General features: G+C 49.1%; 7 protein-coding genes across 7 annotated transcripts; 3 read left to right on the forward strand and 4 right to left on the reverse strand.

Moving 5' to 3' along the window:
- The first annotated feature begins 17 nt into the window (after positions 1-17).
- BDR25DRAFT_332845 (uncharacterized protein) lies at positions 18-1,152 on the forward strand. The gene is made up of 4 exons (XM_033692787.1): positions 18-178; positions 226-303; positions 360-575; positions 643-1,152. Exons 1-4 carry the CDS (start codon positions 143-145, stop codon positions 904-906), a joined length of 594 nt encoding a protein of 197 aa, XP_033550043.1. The 5' UTR covers positions 18-142; the 3' UTR covers positions 907-1,152.
- A 338-nt stretch (positions 1,153-1,490) lies between these two features.
- Positions 1,491-2,494, forward strand: BDR25DRAFT_323796 (uncharacterized protein; the record flags this gene model as incomplete). The annotated part of the gene is made up of 4 exons (XM_033692119.1): positions 1,491-1,586; positions 1,633-2,049; positions 2,098-2,268; positions 2,324-2,494. 4 exons carry the CDS (start codon positions 1,491-1,493, stop codon positions 2,492-2,494), a joined length of 855 nt encoding a protein of 284 aa, XP_033550044.1.
- A 2-nt stretch (positions 2,495-2,496) lies between these two features.
- On the reverse strand, positions 2,497-3,033 carry BDR25DRAFT_218203 (uncharacterized protein; the record flags this gene model as incomplete). The annotated part of the gene is made up of 1 exon (XM_033684922.1): positions 2,497-3,033. The coding sequence occupies one exon, from the start codon at positions 3,031-3,033 to the stop codon at positions 2,497-2,499; it is 537 nt and encodes a 178-aa protein (XP_033550045.1).
- Positions 3,034-3,423: 390 nt separating this feature from the next.
- On the forward strand, positions 3,424-7,236 carry BDR25DRAFT_282537 (NIC-domain-containing protein). Its single transcript, XM_033687980.1, has 5 exons — positions 3,424-4,086; positions 4,138-4,798; positions 4,855-5,851; positions 5,901-6,631; positions 6,687-7,236. The coding sequence occupies exons 1-5, from the start codon at positions 3,449-3,451 to the stop codon at positions 7,011-7,013; spliced, it is 3,354 nt and encodes a 1,117-aa protein (XP_033550046.1). The 5' UTR covers positions 3,424-3,448; the 3' UTR covers positions 7,014-7,236.
- A 1,145-nt stretch (positions 7,237-8,381) lies between these two features.
- On the reverse strand, positions 8,382-8,931 carry BDR25DRAFT_129618 (uncharacterized protein). The gene has a single exon (XM_033683820.1). It carries the CDS (start codon positions 8,811-8,813, stop codon positions 8,529-8,531), a length of 285 nt encoding a protein of 94 aa, XP_033550047.1. The 5' UTR covers positions 8,814-8,931; the 3' UTR covers positions 8,382-8,528.
- A 1,591-nt stretch (positions 8,932-10,522) lies between these two features.
- BDR25DRAFT_387380 (uncharacterized protein) lies at positions 10,523-10,902 on the reverse strand. Its single transcript, XM_033698054.1, has one exon. It carries the CDS (start codon positions 10,880-10,882, stop codon positions 10,580-10,582), a length of 303 nt encoding a protein of 100 aa, XP_033550048.1. The 5' UTR covers positions 10,883-10,902; the 3' UTR covers positions 10,523-10,579.
- A 218-nt stretch (positions 10,903-11,120) lies between these two features.
- On the reverse strand, positions 11,121-12,235 carry BDR25DRAFT_352648 (uncharacterized protein; the record flags this gene model as incomplete). The annotated part of the gene is made up of 5 exons (XM_033695040.1): positions 11,121-11,435; positions 11,496-11,586; positions 11,768-11,835; positions 11,904-12,016; positions 12,046-12,235. The coding sequence occupies 5 exons, from the start codon at positions 12,233-12,235 to the stop codon at positions 11,121-11,123; spliced, it is 777 nt and encodes a 258-aa protein (XP_033550049.1).
- Positions 12,236-12,438: the final 203 nt, after the last annotated feature.

The following is a 12,438-nucleotide window of genomic DNA, read 5'->3' on the forward strand; positions in this document are numbered from 1 at the left end:
ACCCACTACACCAGGCTATTCACTCATCGACTCACTTTCACGCCCGGAAAATAGCCGCAACATTTAACCTCCACTACCTATTCCCCAGCGCTTGTTAAACGACCCGGCAACCCTCTCCCTCCTCCCAATACACTTCCTCGCCATGTCCGGCCTCGAGAAAGCCCTCTTCAACCTCAAGGTTCGAGATCCTTGCCCGCGACACAGCAGCGCGCTAACTCCTACCAGTTTACAACGAAACAACTGAATAGACAAGCTGCAAAGGCTGGGAAGGATGAAACGGCAGAGAAGGCGAAGCTTGAAAAGGTGCGTCCCATATCCCTAGGCTTACGCCGCCCCAAGCTAAGGAACCATGGAAACAGGCCATGAAGGCTGGCCACCACGATATCGCCCGCATATACGCCCAAAATGCCATCCGAAAGCAAAACGAAAAGCTCAACTTGCTACGGCTCGCTTCTCGAATCGACGCGGTTAGCAGCAGGGTACAGACCGCGGTAACGATGCGACAAGTCACAGGCAGCATGGCGAACGTGGTCAGAGGCATGGATTCAGCCATGAAACAAATGGATCTGGAGAAGGTATGCATTTCTTCCAATCTACAAGGGGAACAAGAAGGAGAGACATGGTGCTGACTTGTCGGGACAGATATCCGCGGTCATGGATAAGTTCGAGACACAATTCGAAGACCTCGACGTTGCGACGGGCTATTACGAGAACGCAACGTCATCCGCAACTGCCGTCGGCACACCGCAAGAAGACGTAGATAGGCTGATGTCGCAAGCCGCTGACAAGGCGGGTGTGGAGCTTCAGGAGGACCTCCAAGCCGTAACCCCTGCAAAGACGAAGGTTGGGCCTACGGAACAAGAAGAGGAGGGCCTGAACGAGAGACTTCGGGCCTTGAGGAATTGAGCCGTGATGTTATGAAGGGGGCATATTGTTTCGGGGAGTTCAGGAGTTTAGGATTCCAAGCGCATAGCCCAATTTGCATGTTCTAATGAAAGGGCGAATCGTTCATATATGCTCCAGGATTGACGGGGCTTGCGAAAGAACTGTCTAAATAGATTTGGGGCGTCCGTCTAGCAAAGGATTGATTTTCCACATTTGCTTACCGATTCCCTCTAGCTCTTACATTAGAATACGACAGACTCACCTTTGCAAGCTGCAATGCGTCAAATTTGATCCATGAGCCTAGACTGTAAATATATGCCAGGACAGCATCGCAGCACATTCAGGTGTAGATCATTGCTTGCTCAGTGCATAGTCTCGCGAACATTCACAACCTTGCACATGTGAATGATCTAGGAGGGTTGCACGTGAATTCGCTCCCCCACGTTGAACATCCTGGCCTCCAACTTAGCGTCCTTGGCCTTCAAAACACCAACTACCTGCACCTCACCCGCAAGCCTCATTGGGGACCTATTTTGCATGTATTGACTATTTTTAGGGGTCACCAACCCCACTCTTTCGCAACAATCCCATCTGTTAGGCATTTCATGGGTTCATGCGACATCGCAGCGCAGCCAGCTGCTGGCTGGGACGAGGCACGATGCATAGCAGCACTTGCACAACTGGAGCGATTGCAGGAACAAGTGAGCTGACACCCTTTCATCTCAAATATTCCTAACAAAATCCCAGTTGGATGATCTCCGCCTTGCGATTCCCCGTATGGTCGAGCCTTTCAACTCCGACCTTGCCAGAGGCCCAGTTGTCTTCAAGGCGTTTAAGCAATCGGTGATTAGAGCGCAAAATGATATGAAAGCTTTCAGGGCCCAATGGCATAACCAGGACAATCAATCTATTCTTGAGCACGCGAAGGAAAGCTATAATGCGAACACGGATCTTAGTGCGTCATCTCAGGTCCCTCGGTACGGCTGGGTACTGCAAGAAAATATAGAGAGCCAGATACCAGACCGTATAGCAAATGGAGGCAAAAAAGTGCAAGACTCTGACGCCACACTGAGTATTGAAGAAATCTCTCAGATTATCCAAGAATTTCACAAAGCCCACCCTAACATTAAGATTGGCGCTAAAGACGACAATCATGAACTCTTGGTAAGTCCCACGGTGTTGAGTCCCTCCCATTACTTATACGAGAGATAGATACAATTCGTGGCTGGAGATCTCAAGCTGAAGTTCCGCGTCATCATCGATCAAGAAGCAAACGGCCGACACAAACTCAATGCGGAATGTTTGGGAACAATGAAACTGTTTCCAGTCATTACTAAATGCATCTCAACACGACCGCACGCAAATGACTTAAAATATTTGCTGGTATGACTGCTCTCTATAGTGCATCGCGAAAACCTCTGATGTTGACCATCACTAGGACATGATTGCGGCGTACAAAACCACGAAAGGAGCATCCTGCGCGAAATGCTCGAGACTACTTGACAGTTCAGCACTCGCACCAGCAGCCAGACGAAGCAGGCAAGTCGGAAATGTCAACAAAGATCCGGAGCTGATGTGGGAAGCCTTCCACGAAAGTTGCTTGGAGTGAATTTACATTCCAAATTCCTCCTCGAATGCATTTTGTTTGTGCTGTATCCACTCCCCATAAACATTCCTGAGAGCGTGGGGGTAGGGGAAATGGCCGTTCGGCTCATCTTGCCACAAAGCATCGGTCCACATGTGGTCATAAGGCCTACAATACTTTCGAGTTCTAAAGTCGTATGCTCTGCAGTTGTTACCGGGTCGAGCTGACCGTGTCCATGGAGGCTCGTATTTGAGGGCCCCGTCCGGACCACGATCGTCGAGATTAGTATGCCCGGCCCATCTTTCCTTCGTCTGCCGATTGAACATGTAGTCCTTCTTGTCGGCGCTGATTGTAACGTGAATATCCGGGCCTTGACCTTTTAAAATGTCTTTCCACCTCCCCCAAGTGCTTCCGTTCTTTCCGTCTCTCGGCCAAACGAAGTGATAGTATGGTTTGAGCTTACGCCGTTTGTGACCTCCTTGGATCCATCCCACCCCGGTCAGGTATTCAGCTGGCCTCCTTCGCCATGGATGACAGGTTCGTTCATAATATGGGCCGTCCATGGGGGTTCCTTGTGGTCAATCTAGTGGTCGGAGCAATTTGGGTACCCCTGGGGGAGGAATCAGATTTCAGTGTAATTCATTAAGAGGAACTAGGTGAGAGGGCATGGTAGTTATACCTTTTCGCGTTTGCTGGACTTAGAGAGATGGAAGAGATTTGATAGCAATACTATGGCATTGATTGTTAGCCGAGCTCGCCAGTGAGGCAGTTTGTTCAAACGCTTTACCTGATACCGATGACCTTCACTCCCAGAGCGCTCTTCGAGTTCTCGGCATGGTACCTGATTCAATAAGCGCGCGTCTAGTGCACTGACCCTCTGACAGACGCCTCCAGCTTCCCCGAAGAAAAACAATGCCTAGAGTCCGCGATGAACAGCGCAATCAACAGCACACCGGCTCTCCTTCAACAACACCCACCATGTCATCGCTTTTTGGAAATCTTGGGGGCGGGGGCCAACCTTCGTCTGGGGCGTCATCTACCCCCAAGCCGCTCTTTGGCACTGCTGCCACCAGCACCAACCCGTTTCCCAGTCTCAGTGCCTCAACGAGTGGGCCATCTGGCACGTCACAACCAGCAAGCTCAAGCGGCTTGGGAGGAAGCCTTTTTGGAGCGAGTACCGCAAAGACGACAGCGCCGGGGACAGCGAGCACAACATCATCTCTATTCCCCGCCGCAAGCTCTCAAGCGCAAACCGGCGGCCTGTTTTCGACGCCCGCTAGTAAACCAGCACAGCAATCGACCACGGCCAATCTACTATCAAACCTAGGACAAACGGCCGCACCGGGACAGAGCTCGTTCTTCTCTACCCCCGCCACGCAGCCACCACAACAACCGCAACCAGGTGGCCCCCTGTCTCAGACCAGCAACGTAGCGGGTCGCTCTGCACACTTCGACCATCTGCTTGAACGCGGCAGGAAGCGCAATGCTGGGGAGAATGGCCTCAGTAGCTTCGACGAGCTGCCCTCTCTGCAGCTGGGCCTGGGGGATATTGCCCGGAAGGTCCGCAACCTTGGGGCTGGTGGACCTTCAGCAGACCTCGTGCAGGATCGTGCAGCGTAAGTTTTCGCCTTCGCCATTTTGCCTTCCCGCTCATTTCATCCTCATAGACACTACCTTCTCTCTGCCTCGGGCGTCAAGATGGGCAGCACCCTCCGAGACCTAAACCAATTCACCACGCAAGCGGGACTCAGTACGGCCGGACCAGCTACCAACATTCTAGATACGGACGTCGATGGCTACATCTCGAATCTTCACTCACAATCTACCCTGGCCATGATACAAGAAGGCCTGGAGCAGTCGAAGCGAGATTTTGACACGTTCCTGGAAGAGAATGTTCAAATCGAGTGGGATGCACAGCGGAAACGAATATACGAGCATTTTGGCTTGGGGAAACAGAGCGAGGACATGGCCGCTTCACAGGCCACGTTCGGAAGCTCAGCTGTGCGTGGGGCATTTGGCAGACCCACCCGTAAAGGTCGGTCAATGGGTGCGAAGGGAGCGTCAACGAATGGAGCTACTTTTGGTGCGTCTGGGGCACAGCCCGTCATTGGCTCTGTTTTCTCGCCGTATCAGAAGAAAGAGCTCGCTGGTCAAGAATTTCTTGACAAGTCGGCCGCAGGACAAGTCGGTCCCACGGATCGATTCATGCGTGACAAACAAGAAAAATTCATGGAAAAGGTCAAGGAACTGAATGTGGCGAGGCTTGAGGACAATCCATTCCCTGTTCTGCATGCCTTCTCCGAAGTGGAGGCACAGTCGGGGGCAGAGGTGAGCGAACTATTCTGGACCCAAGGTGACTCCATCCAAGCTAACACCACTTATAGAATACAGACCATTTCATAAATGCCTACGCAGCTCTCATCTCTATCACCGGCGAGAATAGAGATCCAAAAGGAGCAAATGTCGCATCAAACCCGAGGGAACGTGGCTTTGCTCAAGAATATCTTGATGATCAGCCCAATTCAGCAAGTAGTGTCAGGACCCGGAAGCGGATTCTTGATGGTTCCCGAAAGTTCCTAGAGAAGAAATTCTTAGATGAAGTTGACGTTGCCGTACGGAAACATGCTCGCGAGGCCCAGATCGGTGGCATTCCATCACTATTGAGCAGGATTCGTGGCTATATCAGAGTCAAAATGGCGTTCAAAGAGCTTGGTACGGACACAGAACAGCTGCAGAGGATTGGTGGTGAAGGGGAGGAATTCCCCTGGGTCATTGTCTTTTATCTGCTTCGGGCTGGCTTAACCGCCGATGCCGCTCAATATGTGCGTGATAAGAAGAACTTCTTCCAAAATAACGACAGGAACTTCCAGGCCGCGATTAGCTTCTACGCAAGCGACCCAGACCGACGCCTCAGCCCCGAACTACAGCAAAAGATCAACCATGTATACGCCCAGCGTGCCCGAATAGCACCAACCAACGATCCCTACCGTATGGCATGTTACAAGATCATTGGTCGTTGCGAGATGTCCCGCCGAAATCTTGAGCCGCTAAAGGAGTCTATGGACGACTGGGTGTGGCTTCAATTCAACCTTGCTAGAGAAGGTAACCGCGCTGAGGAAAATGCTGGCGAAGCTTTCGGTTTAGAGGAGCTACGAGCTACAATTAGCGACATTGGCCAACGGCATTTCATGTCTGGTCCATCAGAGGCTGCTGGTGGATTCGGAGTCTATTTCTACCTGGCTACGCTTGCTGGAATGTTTGAACAGGCGGTCAATTTCCTCTATCAACACGCCTATGTCTCTGCTGTCCATTTTGCAATCGCATTGGACTATTACGGATTACTACGGGTGTCTGATTGGAGTAGCGCTGGATTGGAAATTCGTGAGTATAGTCTTGTCCTGTCTTGTCGCCACGCGCTAATCACCTTTAGTCACTCACACTACACGACAATTGCCCCAACTCAACTTTGGAAGGGTGGTTGGCTTTTATACCAGAGATTTCCGCGCCGCTCGCGCCGATGCTGCCGCCGAGTATTTGATATTGATATGCCTCAATGCAGATCTTGCCGGTGAGGCAGGCAAACAACAAGCTTCCCTTTGCCACGAAGCACTCCGCGAGCTTGTCCTTGAAACGCGAGAATTCACCACTCTCTTGGGAGATGTCAAAGCCAACGGACAGAGCACTCAGGGCCTAATCCAGGAACGTGTCCCATTGATCAAGCTCAGCGACGATGCCGCCTTGCTCAACGTAATCATCTCGGAAGCAGCCAAGATGGCTGATGACAACGGACGCACCAATGATGCTGTTCTCTTGCGCCACCTTGCCGGCGAATACGATGGTGTAGTAGTGATCCTGAATCGGGCTCTCTCCGAAGCTCTTTCCGTAGACCTTGGTCAGGAACCCCTTCGCCTCGAGCCGCTAAAGCCACGCATTGCAGGTGCCAACCCCGAACCTCAACCCGACCTCACAAACTCAAGCCTGAGCTTGTTGGGCACAGACGATCCTGTCACGTTGGCTAGGATGGTCATGGGTTTGTACGACAACAACGCCCTGTGGTGGAGCGAGGTCGCCAAAGAGAACCGCGATGCGCTTCGCATACTATACCTGCTGAACGACGCCAAGAAGGTTATTGAACAGAGGCGCTTCATGGAAGCTCTAGATGTAAGTATAAATCTCACTAATCCCTCATCCACATCTAATTAACTTATCCACACAGATCATCCAATCCCTTGACGTCCTTCCCCTCAATGCCGAAGGCTCCCTGCCACTCATCCGCACCTCAGCCAACAACTTCTCACAATACCCACCCGAAATCGCTCGCAATATCGGAAACGTTCTGTTGTGGTGTATCGGTTGCTGCAGCCGCCACCGAGAGATCTTGCTCAGTGGCCAGTGGGAGGATCCAACCAGGAAGGCTCTTGCCGATATGTTGCTTCAGAAAGCGAAGGACTTGATGGTGTTTGCCGGGCTGATTCGGTATAAGTTGCCACCGAGGGTGTTTGAGACGTTAGCGAAGGAAGGGCAGGATGCAGGGGTTTATTAGAGGAGTATTGGGGGTTGGTGGCCAGTTGTGCGATGGAGATTTGGAGGCGAGGGAGGGGCATGCTAATCTCCATCTTGGCGAAAGTTGAAGAGGATAATGCATGGGCATGCACTATTTTGGCATGAAAATAAGCCGAGCATCTTGAAGGCATTGCGGGTTTGATACCATTGACATTCAGAGTTTGCCCGCGCCGTGGATAGATATATCATAGTATTTTTTGTCGAACCATCCGACTTGGAATTGAATCTAGCAGATGACTTCCCGCCTCTCCGTCGTTCTAAACCCTGTAGTCGATGGCATTCATCCTTCTCCTCTGTGTTCCCAAATTGGAACTGATTGTAGTCTATGTTCTAGAAATAAAGCTGACGTCGGAGTGATGCAAGATATGAAATAACTTTCACTGGCCACCTAAACACAGCAAAACATGGAAGCAGCCCATCTCCCTTAGAAACAGCAAGCGTGTGAACTTTTCGCCCCTTTTGAGCCAGTGAAATCATCCACTATCTCCACCAACTATCCCAACTACTTTCATGCTCTAGAATTTCCCTCCTCCCAGTGGCTTGTATAAACCCCCTCAGCTCTTCTACCTTTTGCCACGCCAATAAGATCTCCAACTTGGTTAGTTGGACTAAAATTCGAAGCTTTAGACCTTATCCATAGCTTGGCGCCCCAAAAAGCACCAAGATGTATATCTATCCTGTGGATTAGAAACTACAAACCCATGCAACTTATAACTAGGTTACTTTTCCTTTTGCAACAAGGTTAAAGCAGTAAGGAGAATATTAACATCAAAGTGTAGGTAGGTTGAATGGTATGCATGCTGCCACTAGCTCATCTCTAAAAACCCTCGAGGATAAAACTAGAGAGGGAAAGAACGACATATATTCTGCCTCATTAGATTAAAAATGTAGAAGCTTCTCTCTCATGAAAGAGAGGATGGAGTAGTTTGTGTATGTGCGAAAACACAGAAGAAGAAACGGGGGCGTTTATGAAGAAGAACTGGGTTTGGTGATGGTGATGGCGAACATCGGCTAGATAACGTGAAGACAGGATATAAGAGAAGTGAGTGGTTGATTAGCGAATCTCTAGGAATGAGAGGTTAACAAGGCTGTTGTATACGCACCATATCCAATGCTCCCCCTAGATATACATAGAACGCACCTTCTAGGAGGCCCATATGAATAGAATCCACATCCCCAACCACAAGAAGCCCCCAATCCATCGCGCCCAACACCAATAATCTCGCTTCTGCCCTCCTATTGCAATGAACCCATTAAAATAGCCTATCCCTCAACGGCATAGCAGTAACCCCTCCACTTCTTTCCCCTCCTTTCCGCAATCTCTACACCTATGCTAACCAACCGTCCTGATATCGCCAATCTCGCCAACCGAGATACTCTAGCTATAGTATAAGTCCTCCCGTCCCAACGACCCATTTTCTCAATCACTTAGTCGGTTGAGAAATCCATACAAAGCATAGTGGCTTTGGTTGTAATGTACACACGACCTTTCTTCCTATGAAACTGAGACTTGAATTAAATAGGCGTACGTCAGATCTGCGTTTAGCTTGGGTACAACACCCAGCCTGTTCTTCGTGTGGTCGCTACCAACTTTCGCAGTGACTTTATCTGTGCCGATGGCTGTCTCAACGCCACCTTTGACAGTCCCTCTAAATAACCTGAGGATCATGCTACCTTCCTTACCATGTTTGCTGTTCTTGGATGCGTTGATGTTTTTGCTCGAGGTTTCGTATACCACGCTAGGGTCGTGCGACATCGCTTCGTCGAGTTCCTCTTCCATGGCGTTGAGCGGGTAGTCGGCACCGGTAGCTCGAGGATCGTTTTCACTGATGTTAGAGGGTACTTCGCGGGGTGGTGCATGTATGTAAGGGGGTGGAGGGAGAGGGTCAGCGGGTATTGGTAGGTACGCCTTTCAGGACGGAGCTGGATTGAAGGTAGGAATTGTCGTTATGGCAGGTTAGGTGGGGGACGTACTTTCATAGCTCAAGGAGTTTCTGCCAGTTGAGGAATTTGCGGTTTAAAGGGTTGAGGCCTTAGAGATGACTGGGTCGCCGAATAAGCCAATGTTAGTGCCAAAGGTCACACTTTTTATAAACATATAAGAGGTCACAAATGCAGACGTTAATAGAAGCGATACGACTAGACCTACTAGCCGAAGTCGATAATTCTCTCGAGTGAAGGGAGGTGTCGGCCTGCAGAAGCGCATGGGATGGGCTTCATGTACCGGTAGAGAAACGATGATCGACGAATGATAAGGTGAATCAACGAATGACGAGGTGGATCGCCGAAAATAGAGCATCGATGCCTCTCGCTGTTAAACAGGTCAAAAAGCCAAACCAACTCGTGAGGTCCGAGCTCCCTCATGCTAAGCAGTCAGCTTGGCTCAAGTCGGCCTAGCTTTTTGACTGAGCTATTAGTCTTACGGTTGAGGATCCGCGTGCCGTGGTCTAAGCGTCCATCTAAGGCGCCAAATTTCCCCGTCAGTCTTCTTCATTCGAACAACAATGGCCGACCCGCCTTCTCCTCCACCTTGATCTGCGCATGGTGAAGCTGAAATCCCTCTGAATGCTATCAACCTCTTTCCCCTCAAAATTGGACCTGGAATCTTCCATTTGCTGGACAGAGGTGCAATTTTGAAAGGTGGGAGAAGTGTAAGGATGGCCGAAGCTGAGGCTATGTGATTCGTGTCCAGCTGTTCTTCTATTCCTGTACCTAAAGTATACGAAGCGTACGAAAAAAAAAAGGAATAGGGTACATTTACATGTGCAAAGTTGAAAGACTGCAGTTAGGGGAGATGTGGTTGTTGTTGGACAATAAGAAGGCATACGTTGCAGATCAGCTTTGAGTATACGTGAGAGAGCTTCGCGATATGCGCGGGGACTTCTATAGCGCGCTTTGGAATTAACCTAGCGTAGACATCTCCTTCTCACACTTATGTCTGAAAACACATGACGACAAGCAATACAGTCCCTTTAAGTCAAGAACCGAATATAATCAAGGGCTAGTTGAGGCTCTTACCAACTCTTGTCCTGGAGGCTGACTTGGGGGGTTAGAAAATAGCATCATCACCAAAATCTCAGCTTTGACTGAAGACGCTAAGGTTTTCTCTCATGGCGACCTCCACCTTAACAACATCCTGGTCGATGGTAACTGCAAGATTATGGCCATCGTTGATTAGGGCTTAGCTGGCTTTAGCATACTACGCTGGGAATATTTAGAGGCCAATCTACAAGCTTAACAACCCGAATGGATTAAATTACTCGACAATGTATTCCCTGAAGAAGTAAAGGCGGAGTATCATATATTAAAAGAGCTAGGTTTAAACACTTGTATTATACAGTGGCTTTTGAGTCGAATACCTCACTCGAAACCATCCAGTACTTAACAGCCATGCTCAAGGCGCCTCTAACGAACGGTGCGCACCCAGCGGAACCCGGTCTTACTCACCACCGTCGCCGCTGGCTGTCCCACCAACCCCTTAAGCTACTCGCTTGTTCCTAGTAGAACAATATCTTCCACCTTGAGTGTAATGAGACAATTTTGCACCTAATCTTGGCACCTGTCCTTCCTATTATTTGGAGCTGGCTCCTGACTAATAATCTGATCTGCACGTTGATACTGCTCTGGCGACAAGGTTGCAATAGTGAAGTAACCTTTGGATGATTTAGAGTGAACATTAACACCTTTGCACTTGTCGAAAGCATAGACGAATTTGTTGAGGTTGAGAAGAGTGACATGGAGAAGGTTGCGGATTAAGGAGCCAGGTGCATAGAAGGCGAAAGCCCAGTGGGAGCGGTGGTTTGGATCATTACCAGGACCGTAAACGACTACCGAGAGGTAGTATGACATGTTTATGCTATTGCTATTGATATTTTTATTGAGAACCCCGGTTCTAAATTTCCTTGTTTAGCTTACTAGTATAGTCTTCCTTTTCGCCTGGTTGAGCCTTTCCTTTGGATATAATAGAAATTGAATGCTAAAGAGGGTGGTTGTAGTAATGAAGAAGATCAGGCGTTAAGAATAGTGTAGTAGGAGTTAATTGAAAGGTTAATGTGTTCTACATACACATCTCCTGCAATATGTCCCTTTATATCGCCTTGAAGCGCTTAGAGTACTGTTCATCTTCTCGCCCTTGGACAAATTCAGTGACAACGAGCACGGACGACTTAATCCGGAAACTCGCCTTTCTGGCACCGATGTAGGTGGCTGAAGTTGGCTGAAGAGAGTTGATTGTGGCAGTAAAACCTTGGTTGCTACAGATGTTATAAAGAAAGAGCCAGTTGATCAAGTACAGCTCAAAAACTAGAAACATCCAGTGTATTGAGGTAAAGCGCTTTAAATCATCATCGCAGCTTGGGTACCTTGGGATGGGAACAAAAGGGTGAGGCACAGTCACATCTATCTAGAAACGTGATCACGCGAACAAGCGAACAAGATTAGGCTAGATATCCCTCCAAAATACATCTTTGGTCAGCTTGGGAAGGAACCACTTTGGTGGATCCCAAAGTGCAGCACAGCTGCTTAGTGCAACTGTAGTCAGATGCCAGCGACACCTACAACTTCTCCAAACGCCCACCTAAGCCCTTACTACAGCGCAAGATTCTACTACACATCGCTGTAATATGCGGTGGCCTTCAACGTGAAATACTATGCCTCAATTCTATATTCATAAAAGGAACATCTAACATAACAATAGGCGCGAATTACGCCATAGGTAGTTTACAACATGAACACCATTGGATTGTTTCCCCTACCGAGTTACTAAAGAAGAGGGGGTGGGCGCTGTTTGTATGAACTTCCTGCTGGGATCCTACGCCTTTGTTTCCTTCTCTACGTTTTCTTAATAGTTAAAAGGGTAAAAAATGGCTACTGTGAGTGTTGGTCGTTCTTTTTGGAGTAGCAGCAGCAGGGGTTGTGCGGCGCAAACCCCAAAGAAACATGCGCGCCTCATTGCGCCACTTAGGATGATGCGTGTTTGAGGCTCTCAGAGCCACGGCATCCGCAGAGCATACTTTGGAGCATTTTCAATGTGATGCTTACTCGATAGGAGAGAATGTTTCTCCTTAGAGATTCGACCAGGCGTCCAGGTTGGCTGACGTCCCGCGGCTCCTGGTTTGCGGGACCGACTTGAACGTCTTTAATAGGGTCGTAGAAACAGGCATAATCGACCAGGTTTTCGTAATTTAGTGCCATAGATTCCATTGTAAGGCAAAAATCGTGTAATTTATATCTATATAAACAAACTATCACGACCCCTTTTATTTTGGAAGTTATCCTGAGGCGTGTTTTCAGTAAACTAGGTACTAGACCCTCTGTCAAGGTTCGTCTAGACTTGGCACGTGCGTAAGGCCACTAACCCTCTCAGAGTACTGGTGGAAGGACGGATTATTATCGTACAGAACCAT

The sequence above is a fragment of the Lindgomyces ingoldianus genome, assembly GCF_010093535.1.
Source record: "Lindgomyces ingoldianus strain ATCC 200398 unplaced genomic scaffold BDR25scaffold_9, whole genome shotgun sequence".
NCBI classification, from domain to species: Eukaryota; Fungi; Ascomycota; class Dothideomycetes; order Pleosporales; family Lindgomycetaceae; genus Lindgomyces; species Lindgomyces ingoldianus.